Source organism: Oryctolagus cuniculus, chromosome 12, assembly GCF_964237555.1.
Source record: "Oryctolagus cuniculus chromosome 12, mOryCun1.1, whole genome shotgun sequence".
Classification (NCBI taxonomy): domain Eukaryota; kingdom Metazoa; phylum Chordata; class Mammalia; order Lagomorpha; family Leporidae; genus Oryctolagus; species Oryctolagus cuniculus.
In genome coordinates this window covers 72,320,582-72,344,138 of record NC_091443.1, presented here as the reverse complement: position 1 = coordinate 72,344,138, position 23,557 = coordinate 72,320,582, and the positions used below count along the sequence as shown (strand labels likewise).

At 37.1% G+C, this 23,557-nt stretch overlaps 1 protein-coding gene across 3 annotated transcripts in view; it reads left to right on the top strand.

The window, feature by feature from the left end:
* The window catches only part of FAM227B (family with sequence similarity 227 member B), a 261,271-nt gene that overhangs the window by 43,007 nt on the left and 194,707 nt on the right, over positions 1 to 23,557 (top strand). For all 3 annotated transcript variants that reach the window (XM_070054161.1, XM_070054159.1, XM_070054160.1), the window contains 3 exons: positions 2,018 to 2,053; positions 2,514 to 2,618; positions 5,528 to 5,626. In XM_070054161.1, coding sequence (XP_069910262.1) covers positions 2,018 to 2,053; positions 2,514 to 2,618; positions 5,528 to 5,626 — 240 coding nt within the window. The remainder of the gene's footprint in view (positions 1 to 2,017; positions 2,054 to 2,513; positions 2,619 to 5,527; positions 5,627 to 23,557) is intronic.

Sequence of the window (23,557 nt, the reverse complement as noted above, 5' to 3'; positions counted from 1 at the left end):
CTTTAAAAATATTGACCCAATCAGTGACTTATAAATATTCATGTCACTCTCTCTTTTCCCTTTTTAGCCCAAAAATCTTTTTTGATTAGAATTTTATATTTGCATGGATATACTATTTTTATTGAAATTTTGTTTTAGTGACATGATATTTAAGAAAATTAAGTATAGTGGCCAGCGCAGTGGCTCACTAGGCTAATCTTGCACCTGCGGCGCCGGCACACCTGGTTCTAGTCCCGGTCGGTGTGTCGGATTCTGTCCTGGTTGCCCCTCTTCCAGTCCAGCTCTCTGCTGTGGCCTGAGAGTGCAGTGGAGGACGGCCCAGGTACTTGGGCCCTGCACCCACATGGGAGACCAGGAGGAAGCGCCTGGCTCCTGGCTTTGGATCGGCGCAGCATGCCGGCTCCAGCGGCCACTTGGGGGGGTGAACCAACGGCAAAGGAAGACCTTTCTCTATGTCTCTCTCTCTCTCTCTCTCTCACTGTCTAACTCTGCCTATGCAAAAAAAAAAAAAAATTAAGTATAGCACAAGATCATAGATATAGTCACATGTGTTCTGTATTATTCTCAAATATTTATTTTTTCTATTTGATTCTTTATTCCATCTGGTGTTTGTTTTTGTGTGTGTACTATACGGGAACAAAATATAAGAATATTATTTTAGGCCTATCAATAAATTTGCAAGATTTTTTTCATGTAAGTTCTGTACATTCTCTATTAAATTTTTCCATTGATGTTTTAAATTTTCATTACTAATGCCAACTAGATAGTTCTTCTATTATTTTATTAAATCAGTTGTGTTAGTATATATAATTTTTTTGCTGTATGAGTATTATTCACCAATATTAGGTATTTCTCATCACCAATATTAGTAGAAAGGATACTAATTAGAACTTTGCAATTAAGTATAACTTTAAATAGTTAGATAGCTATATTCTTTAAGGTTAAGGAAATTGATATTCCTAGTTTATTATACTAAAGATATCTAGACATATTATGGATGTGAATATGAATGTAGATGGGGTATCACTGTCCTCAAATCTTAAAGAAAGCTGTGTGATTTGAAAGGGAAAGAGAGTAAGTCAACTATGCTGACAGGAACATAGCAGATTGTATTAACAGCTTTTCAGAAATGGAAGCATTTCATTTTCTTAGATTATACTTTTTAAATTCATTACTAGAGTTTATTGGCTTTATTTAGTCAGGGATCTCTATTTGGTAAGATTTACTTATGTTTTCCCATATTCTCTTTGGTTGCTTGGGGTATCAAATTTATACTAACCTCAGAAAATGAAGTCCTTTGCTTTATCTTTCTTTCTATTACTTCATAGAAATAGGGACAACATTTGTTCTTTGAATGTTTCACTAAAATTTCCTGTGAACTTTCATTGATTTATTTATTGTTTGTAGAAAAGCTATGTGGAAATTAATTACATAAATATCTGCCTTGAATGTCAAAACTTAATATTGAGTGAATGAATCAAGTTACCAAATAATATTTACAGTAGATATATCATCTATTTAAGATTTAAAACACATGAATCTCTGTTTTATTGTCTGTGTGTGTATGTATATGTGTACATAGTTAATAGAATGGAACATATAGAAACCAAAAAAGGATAATTCCAAGATGGGGAATATACTAATAGAACTAGAGATCATAAATTTTATATTTTGTTATATTTAAACTTCTTACTTATTTTAAAAGTGTGGTCTTGATTCAAGTGCTAAAATGTCAACAAGAATGTGTTCTAGGCTATGGGAATATGGAAACAACTGGTATTTATATTATTCATAAAAATGTTCTGGTTTCTTTTTATTTTCAAAAGAAGTTTTAAAAGTCTGACCAATTTTATCAGATGAATTTTTAGCTACTACTTAAAAGACCTTTAGATGAACTATACTAACAAAATTTTTAAAAATTATTCTTTATGTTAAATAAAAATGTTTTACTAGATTTGATTTTCAGGATTTTGACACATAAAAATGTTTTAATTTTGAATTTTTAAATGTTTTCCAGCTTTCAGATATAATGATGACAAAGAAGAATATAGAGGTATTTAAAATTTCTGTTCTGACACATTATATGTCAAAAGTATTATGTGGGGGCTAAAGTAATGTACACAATATGTATATAGCTATAAATACAGGTAGAGGTCTCACGGGAGAGAGTTGGAAGCAAGAATAGAAGCTTTCTGTTTGTGCCTAGTCCATATTTCTTTATACATAGTCTAGGTAAAATTCTTGGTTATTTGAGTATGTATAAAATTATTTCTAAAATATTTTGTTTGGCTTTTGGATTTGGCATGGGGTATACAAGGACTTTTAAGTTTCAAGAAGCAGAAAATATGAAGATTTTTCTTAAATTCAATGTAAAATCTTTTACTTGTTTTAGTAAAAAGAATTTAAATAAATTTGTTAATTGAGTGATATTTAAATATTTGTCCTTTGTAGTCATATGAGACTACTACACTGTGAGTAAAATAATAACTACTCTATGATGTTTCTTTTTTTAGGGTTGTAACTTCCCAGGATTCAAAACAAATGAACTTACTCAGCTACCCAGACATTTGGATGCTGAACGAATTTATCTTTTTGTTTTACAATCCCGAAACTATGATGTATGTAAATATTATCTTTAGGATCATTGTATAATAAAGTTAAGACTATAATGAATCAGGCCTTTATTTAAAACCGTGATAAATTAGCTGTTAAAAAAATTGATCCTTTGGACATTAAATTTGTTAGTAAAGACCAGTGATGCTCATTCCTTGATTACCAGAAGAGAAAACATTAGACTCTTTGTTACATTCACAGGAGTCTGAGGTTGCTAGTGTGTATGGGTTTGAAAGAGTAACAGGTGGTTTTTACTCTCTGTTCCTACTCTATCAGCTCAGGATATTTCAAACTTGCTAATTTTGACCCTGAAATAACTGATGAGAGCACTTCTCTGCAATCCTTTTGTTGTTACTTTTGAGCCTCCAAGTGTCCTGAGGAGTTGGGTAGTATCCTTAAAAAATAACCAAATGATAGAAGATTGCATATAAAAGGTGGGAGTATTAATGGCCAATGATTATCAGGGGTAAAATGGGGGTGGCTTATTACTGGTAAAATTGTTTATTTTACTCTAAGTATTTTAATTTTCTACTTTTTATGTTCATATGCTTCATATACATTTTTTAAAATTTATTTGACAGGTAGAGTTATAGACAGTGAGAGAGAGAGACAGAAAGGTCTTCCTTCCGTTGGTTCACCCCCCAAAATGGCCACTACGGCCGACGCTGTGCCAATCCGAAGCCAGGAGCCAGGTGCTTCCTCCTGGTCTCCCATGCGGGTGCAGGGGCCCAAGCACTTGGGCCATCCTCTACTGCCCTCCTGGGCCACAGCAGAGAGCTGGACTGGAAGAGGAGCAACCGAGACTAGAACCCGGTGCCCATATGGGATGCTTGTGCCACAGGTGGAGGATTAACCAAGTGAGCCATGGCTTTGTCCCCTCATATACATTCTTTAACATTAAAAGTACTAAACCTGGGGCTGGTATTGGGGCACAGGGGGTCAAGCTGCTGTTTGCATCACTTACATCCCATATCAGAATGCTGGTTTGAGTCCTAGCTGCTATGCTTCTGATACAACTTGTCACTAATGTTCCTGGGAAAGCTTCAGAAGATGGCCCTAGTCCATGGATCCCTGCCACCCACGTGGGAGATCAGGATGTAGTTCCTGGCTCCTGGCTTTAGCCTGTTCAAGACCTGGCAGTTGTGGCCATTTGCAGAGTGAACCAGTGGAGAGAAGGTCTCTCTTGTTCTCTGGCTCTTCTCTCTCTGCTGCTCTACCTTTCAAATATAAAATAAATAGATCCTTTTTTTAATTCTTTTTTTTTTTTTTTGACAGGCAGAGTTAGACAGTAAGAGAGAGAGAGAGAGAGAAAGGTTTTCCTTCCGTTGGTTCACTCACCAAATGGCTGCTACGGCCGGCGCACCGCACCGATCCAAAGCCAGGAACCAGGTGCCTCCTCCTGGTCTCCCATGCGGGTGCAGGGCCCAAGCACTTGGGCTATCCTCCACTGCCTTCCTGGGCCACAGCAGAGAGCTGAATTGGAAGAGGAGCAACTGGGACAGAATCCAGCGCCCCGACTGGGACTAGAACCCAGAGTGCCGGCGCCACAGGCGGAGGGTTAGCCTAGTGAGCCGCGGCTCCGGCCTTAGATCTTTTTTTTAAAATACTGAACCTAAGTTGAAGCTATTACCAGTTGTACTGTTTACTAAGTAGGATATTTAAAAGAAATGCTCTCCACAGATTAGGTGACAAATTTCTTGTGATATGTTTGCATGATATACTCTGTGTAGACTTGAGATAAATAATTGTCTTGCTATAAAAGTTGTCTGATGTTGTGTGTGTAAACTTGTATTTGAGGAGTAGGAATTTGTACCAATGGATTTCATTAGAAAAATATTGCATTCTACTGAGTCTGGCATTTATAAACTTTGGTGAATAAGAAAAAAAAAATGATCAGTTGAATATGCCTATTTAAGCAAAAATGTATAGTCTCTGTCATTACCAATATATTTAACCTTATGTACCAATTTTGATCAATTTCCATGACTGTTGATCCTTGTCTTTAGTGGAAAAATGAAGAAATTATGTATCTTACATTTTTGCTATTGTTTCTCTATCCTTGTAATAGCAACTATTCATGTATTATTATTGAACATATGAAATATGGTTCACGCAACTAAGGACCCCAATTTTTAATTTTATTTCTTTTAAATTATAAATAAAACTAAACACTATTATTTGCTTCCATTATTGAAAAACTTTAAATTATGTTGGAACACAATTACAGTCATATATTTTAGAATGTCTATATAGTGATCTGGTGTTTCTGATGAAAATGTATTCAAAACAAGATGTGTTATAAATATGAAATATAAACCATCTTTCAAAGACCTAGTACCAAAAGGGTAGAAAATATTTCATTTGGTTAAATAAAATGTCTTCAGGATTAATTTCACCTTTTACTTTTTCAATGCGGCTACTAGAAAATTTAATATAAATGAGTGATTCCTGTTAAATTTCTGACAGTGCTGGCCTATAATCACTGAATACATACTATTTTTTTTTTTTATTTTTGACAGGCAGAGTGGACAGTGAGAGAGAGAGACAGAGAGAAAGGTCTTCCTTTGCCATTGGTTCACCCTCCAATGGCTGCCACGGCCGGTGCGCTGTGGCCGGTGCATCGCGCGGATCGAAGCCAGGAGCCAGGTGCTTCTCCTGGTCTCCCATGGGGTGCAGGGCCCAAGCACTTGGGCCATCCTCCACTGCACTCCAGGCCACAGCAGAGAGCTGGCCTGGAAGAGGGGCAACTGGGACAGAATCCGGTGCCCCGACCGGGACTAGAACCCGGTGTGCCAGCGCCGCAAGGCAGAGGATTAGCCTAGTGAGCCATGGCGCTGACCATACATACTCTTTTTAAAGCCTATTTATGTTAAAATATTTTGTGATTTTTAAAATTTGATTTTTTTTTCCACAGGAAAGAGTTTTTAAAACCTGGAAGATGTATTTTCTCTCAGAAGCCTCCATTGCTCTTTTGCATGACTCTTTCTGGTGGTGGTTTCTCCATAAATTTAAGGTGAGTGGAATTTTAAGTTAATTTTTAGCTTAATTAATTTTTCTGTGGAAGTAACCCTGACAAAAGCTTTTTTTCTGGATTGCTTCACAGAGATTAGTTTTTAAGCATCCCACACATGTTAGAAGTCCTCTTGAAGTCTAGAGTTCTTTCAGGAAACAATAATTTATATTTCGAAGACTCTAGATCTTCATTAATCAAAAAAATGGTTAGTGAAATTAAGCATTACAGTGTGTAATGGAATTAGAGATTTACTCATTACAATAATGGACTTGTGAACACTGAATAGAAGACCTATTGCAAATAAGTGACATTGAAGGAAATTCCATTTGGCAAAGATTTTACAGATTAAACAATGGATCTTAATTGATTCAGAAACATCAAGATTCTGAATAGGACTAAAAACACAAGGAGAGGATCATCTGGGAAAAAAAAAAAGAGTGGAAATGCGCACCATGTGAGCTAACAGTGTTTGACTAGAAGAACCTTACTATTGATATTGTAGTATCTTTAATTTTTTGAAAAACTGTCCTTTGGACCTTGGCTCACCAAAATTTTTAGAAAGATGGAAAGTACATTATTTCTACCCGTATGACAACAATAAAAATATATATAACCCAATAAGTCACAGTGTTTTGAACCTATCATACACAGTAAATAATCAAACAATGAAATCAGGAACAAAGAGAATAATTATATAATGATAATACAGTCAATTCATCAAGATGTTATAATAAAGTTATTTATGTACATACCTAATAAAAATAACTCACAATGCATCTAATAAAAATGTTAACACTTCAATGAGAAAACAACAAATCCATAAATATGGTTGAAGATTTCAGCTTCTTACTCTCAATAACTGATAGACTATCTCAAAACATCACTAATGTTATAGATTGGTATAGAAGAATTTAGCAATATTATCAAACATCTTATCTACAACATTTATTTATATTTGATTATTTTTTTAAATGTAGAATTAGAAACAGACAGAGATTTTCTATTCACTGTTTCATTCTCCAAATGCCTACAAGAGCTAGAGCTGAACCAGGTTGAAACCAGGAGCCAGGAATTCTATCCAAGTCTCCCAAGTGGGTGGTGAAGGCTTGCTGCCTCCCAAGCTGTGCATTAATTAGCTGGATGCTAGAACTGGAGAAAGAGCTGGGATTTAAACCCAGGCACTCTAATATGGCATGTGAGTATCCCAAACAACATAATAAACTGCTGTGCCAAGTTCGTTGTCCAACCAATGACATTTATTTTTTTTTAATTTAAAAAAATGTTTTTTGACAGGCAGAGTGGACAGTGAGAGAGAGAGAGAGAGACAGAGAGAAAGGTCTTCCATTGCCGTTGGTTCACCCTCCAATGGCCGCCACGGCCGGTGTGCTGCGGCCGGCACATCCTGCTGATCCAAAGCCAGGAGCTAGGTGCTTCTCCTGGTCTCCAATGTGGGTGCAGGGCCCAAGGCCTTGGGCCATCCTCCACTGCACTCCCGGGCCCAACCAATGACATTTATTAAACATCCCTCTTGTGTTAGTCCCTTTTATGCTACTAAAACAGTATACCAGGGGCCAGTGCTGTGGCATAGCAGGTAAAGCCACTGCCTGCAGCGTTGGCATCCCATAAGGATGCCAGTTCGAGACCCGGCTGCTCTTCTTCCAATCTTCTTCCAGATCTCTGCTATAGCCTGGGAAAGCAGTAGAGGATGGCCCAAGTCCTTGGACCCCTGCACCCACATGGGAAACCCAGAAGAAGTTCCTAGCTCCTGACTTCGGATCAGTGCAGCTCTGGCCATGTGGCCATCTGGGCAGTGAACCAGTGGATGGAAGACCTCTCCCTGCCACTGCCTCTTCCTTTGCTTCTGCCTCTGCCTCTCTGTAACTCTGACTTTCAGATAAATAAATAAATCTTTTAAAAAAAATAGAATACCACAGACTAGATCATTTATACTGAACAGAAATTTATTGATCCATAGTTCTGTATTCTGGGAAGTCTGACTGAGGAAGCAGCATCTGTCAAGGATTCCTAGCTGCACCACCCCATGGAGATATGTAGAAGTGCAAGACTGGGAAGAGAGAGTGAAGAATTGAGAGAAAGAGAGGGAGAGGGAAAAGGGGAGAGAGAAAGAGAGAGTAGGTATCTCACTCCCACATAAATAACCTATTTCCTTGATGATGGCATTTATCTATTCATGAGGTCAGTGCTGCCGTAACCCACATAATTCCCTTTAGACTCTACCTCCCAACATTGCATTTTGGTGATCAAGTTTCCAACACATGAACTTTAAGGGACACATTCAACCATGGCACCTACCAGCAACAACAAATACATGTTTCTCAAGAACATGTTAACCATTTACCAAGATAAACTACATCCTGAGCTAGAAAAGCACCCTGATAAATTTATAATAACTCAACTCATATAAAGTGGATTTGAAGACCAAAATGGTATTATAGATGAGTAATAGTGAGATTTCTGGAAATTCCCCTAATATCTAGAAACTAAATAAAACATTTTTCAGTAAACGTGGGTCAATCCAAGAATCAACAGTGAAATAAATTCTTTTCAACTGAATGAAAAGGAAAATACAGATTAAATTTTAGGGACAGTAGCTAAAGCAGTCTTTAGAGGCAAACTTGTGGCATTAAAATTCCTATTTTAGAAAAAAAAGACAAAGTTCTCAAAAACTATGACCTTAGCTTCTACCTTGAAAAGCTAGAAATACATGAAGAAATGAAATTGAAGGCAAACAAAAGAATTAAATAATAATAACTAGAAAGGAAACCATTAAAAATAAATACGGAAAAGAAAGAAGAATTGCAGATCACTCTTTTCATATGCTGATTTCATTTCCTTTGGATGAGTTCCCAAGAATGGGATGGCTGGGTGATACGCTAGATCAGTTTTCTATAATGGTTGTACTAGTTTAAATACCCCCACCAACAGTGTATAGCTATACCCCCATGTTTATGGCAGTTCCATATGTATATATATGTATATGGAATTGCCATGTATATATATGTGTGTGTGTGTATATATATATATATATATACACATATACATGCACACATACACGCAATGGTATACCACATAGCCATAAAAAGAATGAAATCCTGTCTTTTACAACAAAATGGATGCAAAATAGAAAGCATTATGCTTAGTGAAATAAGCCAGACACCAAAATATAAATATCTTATGTGATTTGTGGTAGCTAATATATAGAATACAAAAATGTAATACATATGAGTTAAGTTGACATCTTGAGATTTGTTTATTGCTTATAGTCTTTTCTATACTCCTGAAAAATAGTGGTCTTTTCTTATTTTCTACTCATTGAATTATTTATTTAGTGGAGGATTAAGCCTTTAATCATAAACCAAATTTTAAATATTTTATCTCAAAATTTAAAAGAAAAAAGAGAAAGGAATGAAGAGGGAGGGTGGATGGGGGTATCATTACTTATGTGCTTAAAATTGCACATATGAAAATGCACTAAATCTGATCTCTTTATACAAATTTAAAAAGAAGAAAAATGAAGCCACATATGCTTGCTTAAGGGATAAAATTACTTTGGTATCCAAAATTGAAATAAAATATCTCAATTATTAGAGAAGACGAATAACAAGAAGAAAAGGAGCAGGAAGAAGAAGGAGGAAGAAGGAGGAGGAGGAAGACAAGAAGGAAAAATAATTAAATAAAATCAATGAAGTAAAAAACTGGTTATTGGAGAATTCTAAAAAGTAATACAAAAGGAATTTGAAGGTTGTGTTTCATGAGAGTAACTATAGCAAAAACAAAATCAAAATACAGTTCAACAATGTACTTAGTTGACTTGAGTCCCTAAAAGTCTATGGAAAAAAAAAGGCATGCCTATTTGCCAGCTTAAATTCTATATATCACCATTTCAACTAGCCTTTTGAAGATGCCAAGCTATCAAACAGAAATTATAAGACGTATAAAGAAGGAGCAAATAAAGTCAGAGATGAAAAAGGAAATGTAACAACAAATACCACAGAAATAAAAAGAATCTTCAGGAATTACTAGAAAGAGCTGTATGCCAACAAATAGGGAAACAGAAAAAGTGTAGATTGCTGGACACATACAATCCACTAAAGTTGAGTCATGAAGACAGAGAAAACCTAAACAGACCAATAACCAATGCAGAGATTGGGTCAATAATAAAGACCTTCCTAATAAAGAAAAACCCGGACCAGATGGCTTCATAACTGAATTCTACCAAACATTTAAAGAAGAACTAATTCCAATTCTTCTCAAGCTATTCAAAACAATTGAAAGGGAGGGAATTCTCCCAAAATCCATTTATTAAACCAATATCACCTTAATTGCTGAATAAGAAAAGGATACAATGGAGAAAGAGAACTATAGACCAATATCCCTGATGAACCTAGATGCAAAAATCCACAACAAAATATTAGCTAATCAAATCCAACAACACATCAGAAAGATCATTCATCCAGACCAAGTGGCATTTATCTCTGGTATGCAGGGATGGTTCAACATTTGAAAATCAATGAATGTGATACATCACATTAACAAACTGAGAAACCAAAAAAAGATTTTTCATTAGATGTAGAGAAAACATTTGATAAAATACAACATCCTTTCTTGATGAAGACCTTAAGCACTTTGGGTACACAAAAACATTCCTCCACACAATCAAGGCAATCTGTGACAAACACACAGGCAGCATCTTATTGAGTGGGGAAAAATTGGAAGCATTGTCACAATGATCCAGAAGCAGACAAGTTTGCCTACTCACACTTGCTATTCAATATAGTCCTGGAAGATTTGTCCATTAGGCAAGAAAAAGAACTCAAAGGGGTACAAATTGGGAAGGAGGAAGTCTAATTATCCTTTTGTAGATGACATGATTCTATAAATAGGGGATCCAAAAGACTCAACTAAGAGACTATTGGAGCCCAAAAGACTCAACTAACAGACTACTGGAGCCCATAAAAGATTTTGGTAATGTGGCAGGATATAAACAACATGCATAAATCAATAGCCTTTGTATACCTAGACAATGCCATGACTGAGAAACAATGTTTAAGATAAATCCCATTCACAACAGCTACAAAACATTAAATACCTTGGAGTAAATTTAACCAAGGATGTCAACAATCTCTATGAAGAAAATTATAAAACATTAAAGCAAGAAATAGAAAAAGACACAAAAAATGGAAAAATATTCCAAGTTCATTGATTATAAGAGTTAATATCATCAAAATGTCAAGACTACTGAAAGTAATTTACAGATTCAATGTAATCCAAATCAAGATACCAATGACATCCTTCATAGATCTATAAAAACTGATGTTGTGGCCCCTAACTACAACTTCCTGCAAATGCAGACCCTGGAAGACAGTGGGAGTGATTCAAATAATTGGATCCCAGCCACTCTTAGGGAGACCTGGATTTAATTCTCAAATCCCTGCTTGAGCCCCATCTATTGTGGACATTTGGAAGTGAAACAGCAGATGGAGTTCCCTATCTCTGTCTGTACTTCTAACTCTCTAATGAATTAATTAAATAATTTAAAAATGGGCAAAGTACATTATTACTGCAAATCTGAAAAATGGTATGGAGTCTTCTCAAACTAAAAATAGAAATAGCATGTTATCCTGAAATTCATCTCTATATATATCCAACAAAATTGAAATTGATGTGTTGAAGTAATACCAACCTAGCTATGTTCATTTAAGCATTATTATAAGCTTACAAGAAATGAAATCAACCTAAATATTTAAAAGTGAATAAATAAAGAAAATATATAGATATATAGGTTTTTCCAAACTTAAAAAAGAAGGAAATCTTATTATTTGACACAACATGGATGGAATTAGAGGACATTATGCTAAGTGAAGTAAACTAGGCACAGCAAAATATGTATTTGCGTGATCTTACTTATATATGGAATCTAAAATAGTTGATCTCATAGAAACAGAAAGTAAAAAGGTGGATAACAGAGGCTGGGACAGGACAATAGGAGGAAAGGGAAGATATTGATAAAAGGCTGTGAAGTTTCAGTTAAGACTAGGATTATAAGTTTTAGTGCTCTATTGCACTGCATGATTGCAATTAATATTGTATATTTCTTTTTTAGTTAATAAAGTGATTTTTTATTTCCGTAAGTAATACACAAATCCATTCTCATAAAGCCACATTTCCCATGGAGACAGAATACGGGTCTGGGCCAATGTATGCTTGCCTCCAAATTCACACTTTCTCCACTACCTGTGACATATCTGCCTCACTATTCCAGTTGTTAGCTCTGAAATGTTCATTTTTTTATATCCTCCATTTAATACACTAAAAGGAAGTGATTCTTTGGAACAAGCTCTACTATTAAGTCTCATGATATAACTCTTTGGGGACAGAGGTCCTTCATGGGAAGTTGGTGCACAGTGACTTTGTTGTTTGTTTAACAAATAGCACTCTTATGTATGACATCACCCAAGGATCTAGTCATGAGCTACCTCAGCTGTGGAAGACTTTTGGATGCACTAGATCGACAAGGCCATAAGCAAAGTGGAAGTTCTTGCCTCCCTTCAAAGAAAGTACATCCTTTTTTGTTGGCCACTTCTTTCCACTGGGATCTCACCCACAGAGGTTCTTTATGTAGAATATTTTTTTGCCATAGTTTCTTGGCTTTACATGCCTGAAATGCTTCCCTTTGCTTTTCAGCCATACTGTAATGCCTTAAGGGCTAATTCTGAGTTTGAAGTGCTATTTACAGTGATTGTACTTCTGTGAGTCTGCTGTATGGACTGCTTCCCATATTGGAGCCTTTACTCCTTTTTAATTCTATTATTATTTCCAAACACTTAGTCCTATTTATATGATCACTTTAACACTTGATCCTATCTGTATGGTCACATTGCCACTTAATCCTATCCATTTGATCTCTATAACACTTAAGCTGTTATTTTTACCAGGCAGCTTAAGCGAATTTGAGATCCCATGGCAAGTTGTTAAGCTGTACCCTTGGAAGTAAGTCCATAGGAATGTATGCAGGACTATACTGCTTTGCAGTTACAAACTTAATATAATTCACAGTTACAACTTTAGGATCTTGGTAATTCTTCCCACCATACCCACCCTCCCACCACACTCCCACCCCCCTTTCTCTTCCCTTTCTTATTCTCACACTTGTTGTTTACTAAGAACAATTTTTAATTATCTTTATACATATGGTTAACTCTATCTTAAGTAAAGAGTTCAATGATTAGTATGAAAGAAAAAAATAAGGAAAATATTATAAAGGAAAAGAAAATAAAAAGAAAAATATAGAATAAAAAGCTATTCCTCAACAGTCAAGAGAAGGGCTATTCAAAGTCATTGCTTCTTAAAGTGTCAACTTCATTTCTATACGTTGCCTTTTAGGTGCTTTATTAGTTATCACACGTCAGTGAGAACATATAGAATTTGTCCCTTTGGGACTGGCTTATTTCACCAAGTATGATGTATTCTGGGTTCATCCATTTTGTTGCAAATAACCATACTTCATTTTTGTTATGCTGTGTAGTATTCCATAGTGTATCCCGTAACTTATTGACCCAGTCTTTAGTTGATGGGCATTTGAATTGATTCCATGTCTTTGGTATAGTGAATTGAGCTGTGATAAACATGAAGATACAGATGCCTCTTTCATAGGCTGATTTCATTTCCCTGGGGTTTATTAGATTCCCAGGAGTGGGATGGCTGGGTCATATGGTAGGTCTGTATTCAGACCTCTTAGGTATCTCCACACTGTCTTCTATAGCGGCTTTACCAGTTTACATTCCCACCAACAGTGGATTAGGGTACCTTGTCTCCCACATCCTTGTCAACATTTGTTGTTTGTTGATTTCTGTAGGAAAGCCATTCTAACTAGGATGAGGTGAAACCTCATTGTGATTTTTATTTGCATTTTATGATGGCTATCGATCCTGAGCATTTTTCTTTTATTTATTGTTTGTTTTTTTTTTTTTTGACAGGCAGAGTTAGAGAGAGAAAGACAGAGAGAAAGGTCTTCCTTTTCCGTTGGTTCACCCCCCAAATGGCTGCTGCAGCTGGTGCGCTGCGCTGATCTGAAGCCAGGAGCCAGGTGCTTCCTCCTGGTCTCCCATGCGGGTGCAGGGCCCAAGCACTTGGGCCATCCTCCACTGCCTTCCTTGGCCACAGCAGAGAGCTGGACTGGAAGAGGAGCAACCAGGACAGAATCTGGAGCCCCAACCAGGACCAGAACCTGGGGTGCCGGTGCTGCAGGCAGAGGATTAGACAAGTGAGCTTTGGCACCGACTGATCCTGAGCATTTTTCATGTGTCTATTTGCCATTTGGATTTCCTCTTTTGAAAAATGTCTAAGCCTTTTTTTTGTCCATTTCTTAACTGGATTGTTTTTGTTCTTGTTGAGTTTCTTGACCTCTTTATATATTCTGGTTATTAATCTTTTATTGGTTGTATAGTTTGCAAATATTTTCTCCCATTCTGTCAGTTGCCTCTTAACTTTGCTGATTTTGTTTTGCAGTACAAAAGCTTCTCAATTTGATGCAATCCCATTTCTCAATTTTGGTTTGATTGCCTGTGCTTCTGGGGTCTTTTTCAAAAACTCTTTGTCTAAGCTGATGTGTTGTAGGTTTGCCCTAGTGTTCTCTAATAATTTGATGGTGCCAGGTCATAGATTTAGGTGTTTAGTCCATTTTGAGTGGATTTTAGTGAAAGGTGTCAGATAGGGGTCTTGCTTAATGCTTCTACATGTGGTGATCCAGTTTTCCCAGTACCATTTGTTTAAGAGACTGTCCTTGTTCCAGGGGTTGATTTTAACTCCTTTGTCAAAGATAAGTTGGTTGTAAATGTTTGGATTGATTTTGGGTGTTTCTATGCTATTCCATTGGTCTATCCATGTGTCTTTGTACCAGTACCAGGCTGATTTGATTTTAATTGCCCTGTAATATGTCCTGAAATCTGGTATTGTGATGCCTCTGGCTTTGTTTTTGTTGTATAAGATTGCTTTAGCTATTTGGGGTCTCATGTGTTTCCATATGAATTTCAGCATCATTTTTTTCTGCCTCTGAAAATAATATTTTTTGATATTTTAATTAGTATTACATTGAATCTGTACATTTTCTTGAATTTGCTGAGACTTGCTTTATGGCCTAACTTGTGGTCAATCCTACAGAAAGTTCCATGTACAGGTGAGAAGAATGTGTATTTTGTGGCTGTGGGATGGAAAGCTCTATAGATATCTGTTAGTGTCCATATAGTGTCTATTAACTATTTCCTTGCTGATTTTCTGTCTGGTTGATGTGTCTATTGCTGAGAGTGGGGTACTGAAGTCCCTCATTACTATTGTATTTGAGTCTATGTCTCCCTTTAAACCCATTAATTCCATTAACATTTCTTTTAAATATCTATGTGCCCTATAATTAGGTATATATACACTTGTAATAGTCATATATTCCTGTTGAATTCGTCCTTTAATCATTACATAGTTTCTTTCTTCATCTCTTTTAATAGTTTTTGTGTTCAAGTCTATTTTGTCTGATACTAGCATGACTACACCAATGCTTTTTTGGTTTCTGTTAGCATGGATTATTTTCCATCCTTTCACTTTCAGTCTGTGAGTATTGCTGTTAGTGAGATGTATCTATTAAATTTTTCATTGCTAGTATTTCATTCTGATTTCTCTTCAGTATCTCAATTTCATGAGAAAAATTTCCATTTAGTTTCATGAATTTGCTTCTGATTGCTTCTAAGTAATCTGATGATTAGTTTTCTTAATTCTATTTCTGGCATATTTTCAATCTCTTCATCTTCACCTTCTACTATTGAAGTGTTGTAGTGTTCCTTTAGGGGGCTCTTGCTGTCTTCCTTATTCTTATTTTGTTATTTCAGTTTCTTCCCTTTTTTGGCATTTGTGTAGTTTTTTTTATTGTCTGGTGACTTTTACCTTTGATTTATGTCTCTGTGGCTTAGTGGGATGTCTGTACTTTCAGTGAATGCTTAGATATGTGTGTTAGATGTTGTCTGGTGCTCTGTTCAGTATTCCAGGGTGGAGCAAGTATCCAAGGTAAGACTCCTGTGGGGTTTCGTAGCTTTCCTCTGGCTACTGGATGAAGGAGGGTTGTCACCTCTGTTGGTGTGACCCACCCTTCTTACAGCTGTGTGACACCCCCGTGTTAGTTTCTGGTGTGTTCACCACTCATTGGCACTGCCTAATGAACTGTACCTTTGATGTATGGTTCCCTCTGTTATGAGCTGCAATAGGTAACCAATGAAATCAGGCATGTGGGGAAGTGCTCTGTGGTTGCCCAGGGCCTAGGTATACTTTGTCTCTGAATCATGACCCAGGGTGGGCTTTTTTTCTTTGGTTAGATCTGTGGGTTGGAGGCAGGCATGCAGAGCCCCTGCCCACTGGAGCCCAGCTCACTTCTCAATGGTTGTAGGCTTCTCAATGTAGGTGGGGCTTCCCTTTACCATTTACATGAGGGGGAAGGAATTCTTCTGAATTGTTATGGCTCTCATTGTTTGGGTAGAGGGTGAGGTGCCCCCCACTATTGCTGGGCACATATATGGGAGGTAGGGGTGGCAGACACCTGCCTGCATAAAAAAAAAAGAAAGAAACTAACAAAATGTCTTTGCCCTGCTGGCTGCAGGTCTCTACTGTAGCAGGGTAGAGGAAGGGGGGTGGAAGGGGAGAGAGGTGCACCACCTCCTTATTTATTTATTTGTTTTTTGTTTGTTTGTTTTCTTTTTCTGGCTCTGCTGTCCCAAGGGGGTTGCATGGAACTTTAAAATCAGTTTGTCAAGCTCTCTCTCCTGCTGCTATCCTCAGTGCTTGGGCCTGCAGATTCCCCTCTCACCTGATCTGCTTGGGCCAGCGTTCTCCTCCCCGGTTCAAGCCTCCCCCCCTTTTTTATTCATATCTGCTCTTTTAGCACAGACCTGGGCCTTCTCTATTATTTTCACTGGGTTTCCTGCCATGAATTTCCCACAGCTTTATCTTAGGCAAGTAGTTTCATCCCTTTTAAAATACTAATTTTGCCCTGCAGATTCAGACCATCCTGTCGCTATTCCATCATCTTGGAACTCCCCCTGAAATGTTCTTTTGAAGAAGAGTGTGTGTGTTTGTGTGTGTGTGTGTGAGAGAATAATGTGTATTTCAAAATTCATGTAAGAATGTTGTTTAAATATTCTCACCATAAAAAAGTTAATGGATATGTTAACTAGTTTGAATCCATCTACAGTGTATATACATAAATCCAAAGAATCATATTGTAGTGTGTAAATTTATACAAATATTATTTGTTAACATCAAATACTTGTTTTTAAATGGGGAAAAGACCTGACAGATATTTCTGAAAAGTCTCCCAAATGACCAGAAGTTTTCTGCAAAAATGCCAAAACATTAAAGCCACAGTGTGTTAGAATGGCTATCATCAAAAGGATGAAAGATAACAAGTGTTGGTGAAAATGTAAGAAAAGGGAATTTTTGTATATTGTTGATGGGAATTATTACTACAATCAATATGGAAAACTGTATGGAATCTCCTCAAAGAACTAAACATAGAAGTACTCTGTGACCCAGCATTCCACTTTCTGGGTATATTTCCAAAGGAATTGAAGTCAGTATGTTGAAGAGATACCTGCATGTCCATGTCCATTGTAGCATTATTCATAATAGCCAAAATGTGGAATAAAACTAAGTACCCATTGATGAGTGAATGGGTGAAGAAAATGCTGTAAATACCTGTCTACCCAAAGGAATATTATTCAAGCCCTATAAAAAAAAAAAAAAAAAAAAAAAACAGAAAATCCTGTTATTTATTGCAGTGTGGGTGAACCTGGAGGACATTATGCCAACTGAAATAATCTAGACACAGAAAGACAAATATCTCATGAACACACCATATATGAATCTTTAAAAAGTGAACTCGTACAATTGAGAGCAGACTGGTGATAACTAGAAACCTAGGTTGGGAGCAGTGAGTGGGGAGATGTTAATATGATGTGGTTAAATAGAGGAAATAAGTTTTTGAGATATGTTGTACCACAGGTTCACTAGAGGTAATAATACAAGATTGTATACTTTGGCCGGCGCAACAGCACACTAGACTAATCCTCTGCCTGCACCACTGGTATTCCGGGTTGTAGTCCCAGTTGGGGCGCTGGATTCTTTCCTGGTTGTACCTCTTCCAGTCCAGCTCTCTGCTGTGGCCTGGGAAAGAAGTGGAGGATGGCCCAAGTCCTTGGGCCCTGCACCTTCATGGGAGACCAGGAGGAAGCACCTGGCTCCTGGCTTCAGATCGGCACAGCACTGGCCATGGCAGCCATTTGGGGGATGAACCAACGGAAGGAAGACTTTTCTCTGTGTCTCTCTCTCTCACTGTCTAACTCTGCTTTTCAAAAAAAAAAATTGTATACTTCAAAATTACTGTTAGTTTCAAATGTCTCTTCTCAAAAATTAGGTGAGATGCTGAATAGATTAATGAGCTTTGTTTAATCATTACACATTATATAAATATACCAAAACATTACACTGTATCCCATAAGTATATACAGTTATGATTTGATTATATAAAATGAAAATAATTTTAGAAAAAGAAAGACCTCAAGTAAGCCACTTAACTTTATACATTAAGGAAATAAAAAAGACAAAATAAAATCCTAAATCAACAGAAGAATGGAAATAATATTAGAGTATAGACATGTGAAAAAAAAAGAATAAAAAATAGAAAAAAATCAATAAAACCAACAGTTCAAGTAGATCAACAAAACAAACGATGCCCTAGTTAGAATGACCAAGAGACATAGAGGGCTCAAATAAGTAAAATTAAAAATATAGCACTGTCGGGGGAGGAGACAAGATGGCGGAATAGTGAGGGCGCGCACTGATAGTCCGAGAAAAGATAGTTTAATAAAAGTGGAGTCACTGTAGTCTCAGGAAAAAATTACAGAGGAAACACTTCCGGATCTAGTGGATGTGACACGGAGGACCTATGGGGAGAGCAAGGATGCCCACGGCATGGAAGCCAAGGCGCAGGAGCCAAGCTGCAGAAGCCGAGCCGCAGAATCTGCGCACCACTGGAAAGGGGAGGTGAGACAATGCGCACTGGAAGGGGAGGTGAGACAAAAACCTCGGTAACCTGAGTCATTGGCGGGGAAAGGCAGAAAGAGCCTAGAGGGAACGAGGCTTGAAGCCCCACTGGGAAAGTTCACCAGGCTGACTGGAGGAGAGAAAAAAAAAAACACATAAATAAGGGGAACCGGCACAGACACTAGCCTCTCTCTACACACACCTTACAAAGCAAAGCAAGACAAAGAGCAGACTCCATTTTGGACATACTTAATCGGCACCCACCATCAGCCAAGCAGAAAAACCTGACTACAAGAAACACATCTTTCCAACAAAGATGCATGCAGACTGAAAGTGAAAGGCTGGAAAAAGATATTCCATGCCAACAGAAATGAAAAAAAGCAGGTGTAGCCATATTAATATCAGACAAAATAAACTTTAACACAAAAACTGTTAAGAGAGACAAAGAGGGACACTATATAATGATTAAGGGTTCAATTCAACAGGAAGATGTAACTATTATAAATGTATATGCACCTAAGTACAGGGCACCAGTTTATTTAAAAGGTATGTAAGGGGCTTAAAGGGAGACTTAGATTCCAATACAATATTACTGGATGACGTCAATACTCCACTCTCAGAAATAGACAGATCAACTGGACAGAAGATCAACAAGGAAACAGCAGATTTAATCCACACTATTGCCTGCATGGAACTAATAGATATCTACAGATCTTTCAATCCTACATTTAAAGATTTTACATTCTTCTCAGCAGTGCATGGAACCTTCTCTAGGACTGACCACATACTAGGTCATAAAGCAAGTCTCAGCAAATTTAAAAGAACTAGAATCATAACATGCAGCTTCTCCTACCACAGTGGAATGATGGTAGAAATTAGCAACTCAGGAATCCCTAGAGAGTATGCAAACACATGGAGGCTGAAAAACATGCTCCTGAATGAACACTGGGTCATTCAAGAAATCAAAAGAGAAATCAAAAACTTTCTGGAAGTAAATGAGGATAACAGCACAACATACCAAAACTTATGTGATACGGCAAAAGCAGTGTTGAGAGGAAAGTTTATAACAACAGGTGCCTACATCAAGAAATTGGAAAGGCACCAAATAAATGAGCTTTCAATGCATCTCAAGGATATAGGAAAACTGCAGCAAACCAGACCCAACTCTAGTAGGAGAAGAGAAATAATTAAAATCAGAGAAGAAATCAACAGGATTGAATCCCAAAAAATAATAATAATAACAAAATATCAGCCAAGCGAAGAGCTGTTTTTTTGAAAAAATGAATACAATTGACACACCATTGGCTCAACTAACTAAAAAAAGAAAAGACCCAAAACAATAAAATCAGAGATGAAAAAGAAACGTAACAACAGACACCACAGAAATAAAAAGAATCATCAGGAATTACTACAAGGACTTGTATGCCAGCAAACAGGGAAACCTATCAGAAATGGATAGATTCCTGGACACATACAATCTGCCTGAATTGAATAATGAAGACATAGAAAACCTAAACAGACCCATAACTGAGACAGCAATTGAAACAGTAATAAAGGCCCTCCCTACAAAGAAAAGGACAGGACCAGATAGATTCACTTCTGAATTATTCCAGAAATTTAAAGAAGAACTACAATTCTTCTCAAACTATTCAGAACAATCGAAAAAGATGGAATACTCCCAAAAACTTTCTATGAAGCCACCATCACCTTAATTCCTAAGCCAGAGAAAGATGCAGCATTGAAAGAAAATTACAGACCAATATCCCTGATGAACAAAAATCCTCAGTAAAATTCTGACCAATAGAATACAACAACACATCAGAAAAATCATCCACCCAGACCAAGTGGAATTTATCCCTGGTATGCAGGGATGGTTCAATGTTCACCATCAATCAATGTGATACACCACATTAACAAACTGAAGAAGAAACATATGATTATCTCAATAGATGCAGAGAAAGCATTCGATAAAATTCAACACCCTTTCATGATGAAAACTCTAAGCAAATTGTGTATAGAAGGAACATTCCTCAATATAATCAAAGCAATTTATGAAAAACCCATGGCCAGCATCCTATTGAATGGGGAAAAGTTGGAAGCATTTCCACTGAGATCTGGTACCAGACAGGGATGCCCTCTCTCACCACTGCTATTAAACATAGTTCTGGAAGTCTTAGCCAGAGCCATCAGGCAAGAAAAAGAAATTAAAGAATACAAATTGGGAAGGAAGAACTCAAAGTATCCCTCTTTGCAGATGATATGATTCTTTATTTAGGCGACCCAAAGAACTCTACTAAGAGACTATTGGAACTCATAGAGGAGTTTGGCAAAGTAGCAGGATATAAAATCAATGCACAAAAATCAACAGCCTTTGTATACACAGGCAACGCAACAGCTGAGAAAGAACTGCTAAGTTCAATCCCATTCACAATAGCTACAAAAACAATCAAATACCTTGGAATAAACTTAACCAAGGACGTTAAAGATCTCTTCGATGAGAATTAGAAAATCTTAAAGAAAGAAAAAGAGAAGGATACCAAAAAAAATGGAAAAATCTTCCATGATCATGGATTAGAAGAATCAACATCATCAAAATGACCATTCTCCAAAAAGCAATTTATACATTCAATGCGATTACCAATCAAGATACCAAAGACATTCTTCTCAGATCTAGAAAAAAAGATGCTGAAATTCTTATGGAGACGCAGGAGACCTCGAATAGCTAAAGCAATTTTGTACAACAAAAACAAAGATGGAGGCATCACAATACCAGATTTCAGGACATACTACAGGGCAGTTGTAATCAAAACAGCATGGTACTAGTACAGAAACAGATGGATAGACCAATGGAACAGAATTGAAACACCAGAAATCAACCCAAACATCTACAGCCAACTTATATTTGAACAAGGACCCAAAACCAATCCCTGGAGTAAGGACAGTCTATTCAATAATTGGTGCTGGGAAAACTGGATCTCCACATGCAGAAGCATGAAGCAAGACCCTTACCTTTCACCTTACACAAAAATCCACTCAACATGGATTAAAGACCTAAATCTACGACCTGACACCATCAAGTTATTAGAGAACATTGGAGTAACCCTGCAAGATATTGGCACTGGTAAAGACTTCCTGGAAAAGACCCTAGAGGCACAGGAAGTCAAAGCCAAAATTAACTATTGGGATTGCATCAAATTAAGAAGTTTCGGTACTTCAAAAGAAACAGTCAGGAGAGTGAAGAAACAACCGACATAATGGGAAAAAATATTTGCAATCTATGCAACTGATAAAGGGTTAATAACCAGAATCTACAGAGAGATCAAGAAACTCAAAAAAAAAAAAAAAAACCCACTTAAGAGATGGGCCAAGGACCTCAATAGACATTTTTCAAAAGAGGAAATCCAAATGGCCAACAGCCACATGAAAAAATGTTCAAGATCACTAGAAATCAGGGAAATGCAAATCAAAACCACAATGAGGTTTCACCTCACCCCGGTTAGAATGGCTCACATACAGAAATCTACCAACAACAGATGCTGGCGATGATGTGGGCAAAAAGGGACACTAACCCACTGTTGTTGGGAATGCAAACTGGTAAAGCCACTATGGAAGTCAGTCTGGAGATTCCTTAGAAACCTGAATTTAACCCTACCATACAACCCAGCCATCCCACTCCTTGGAATTTACCCAAAGGAAATTAAATTGCCAAACAAACAAGCTGTCTGCACATTAATGTTTATTGCAGCACAATTCGCAATAGCTAAGACCTGGAACCAACCCAAATGCCCATCAACGGTAGACTGGATAAAGAAATTATGGGATATGTACACTACAAAATACTATACAGCAGTAAAAAACAATGAAATGCAGTCATTTGCAACAAGATGGAGGAATCTGGAAAACATCATGCTGAGTGAAATAAGGCATTCCCAAAGGAAAAATATCATATGTTCTCCCTGGTCGGTGACAACTAACTACCACCTAAAAGGAAACCTGTTGAAGTGAAATGGACACTATGAGAAACAGTGACTTGATTAGCCCTTGCCCTGAATGTTGATGAACAACTTAATACTTTATCCCTCCTAGTATTTTTTTGTTTGTCTACTTAATACTATTGGTTGAATTCTGTAATTAATACACAGTTATTCTTAAATGTTAATACTTAACTGAAAAATGATCCATGTTAAATATAAGAGTGGGAATAAGAGAGGGAAGAGATGTACAATTTTGGACATGCTCAAGCTGACTTGCTCCAAACAGTAGAGTTAGAAATATACCAGGGGATTCCAATTCAATCCCATCAAGGTGGCATGTACCAATGTCATCTCACTAGTCCCAGTGATCAATTTCTGTTCACAATTGATCAGAATGATAGGACTAAGAGTCAAAGGGTTCACATAAACAAGACTAGTGTCTAAAAATACTAACCTCTAGAATAAAAAAGGGAGAGAACGATCCAACATGGGAAGCGGGATACACAGCAGACTCAGAATGGCAGATATCCTAAACAGCACTCTGGCCTCAGACTCAGCCCTTAAGGCATTCAGATCTGGCTGAAGAGCCCATGAGAGTATTTCAGGCATGGAAAACCAAGACACTCTGTCAAAAAAAAAAAAAATGACCTAAATGAAAGATCTCTGCAAGTGAGATCCCAGTGGAAAGAATGGGGCCATCAAAGAAGGAAGTACCTTTCTCTGAAGGGAGGAGAGAACTTCCACTTTGACTATGACCTTGTCTAAATATGATCAGAGTTGGTGAACTCAAAAGGCTTCCATAGCCTTGGCGGCTCATGACAAGAGCCTAGGGTGATTACTGACACCATAAACAAGAGTG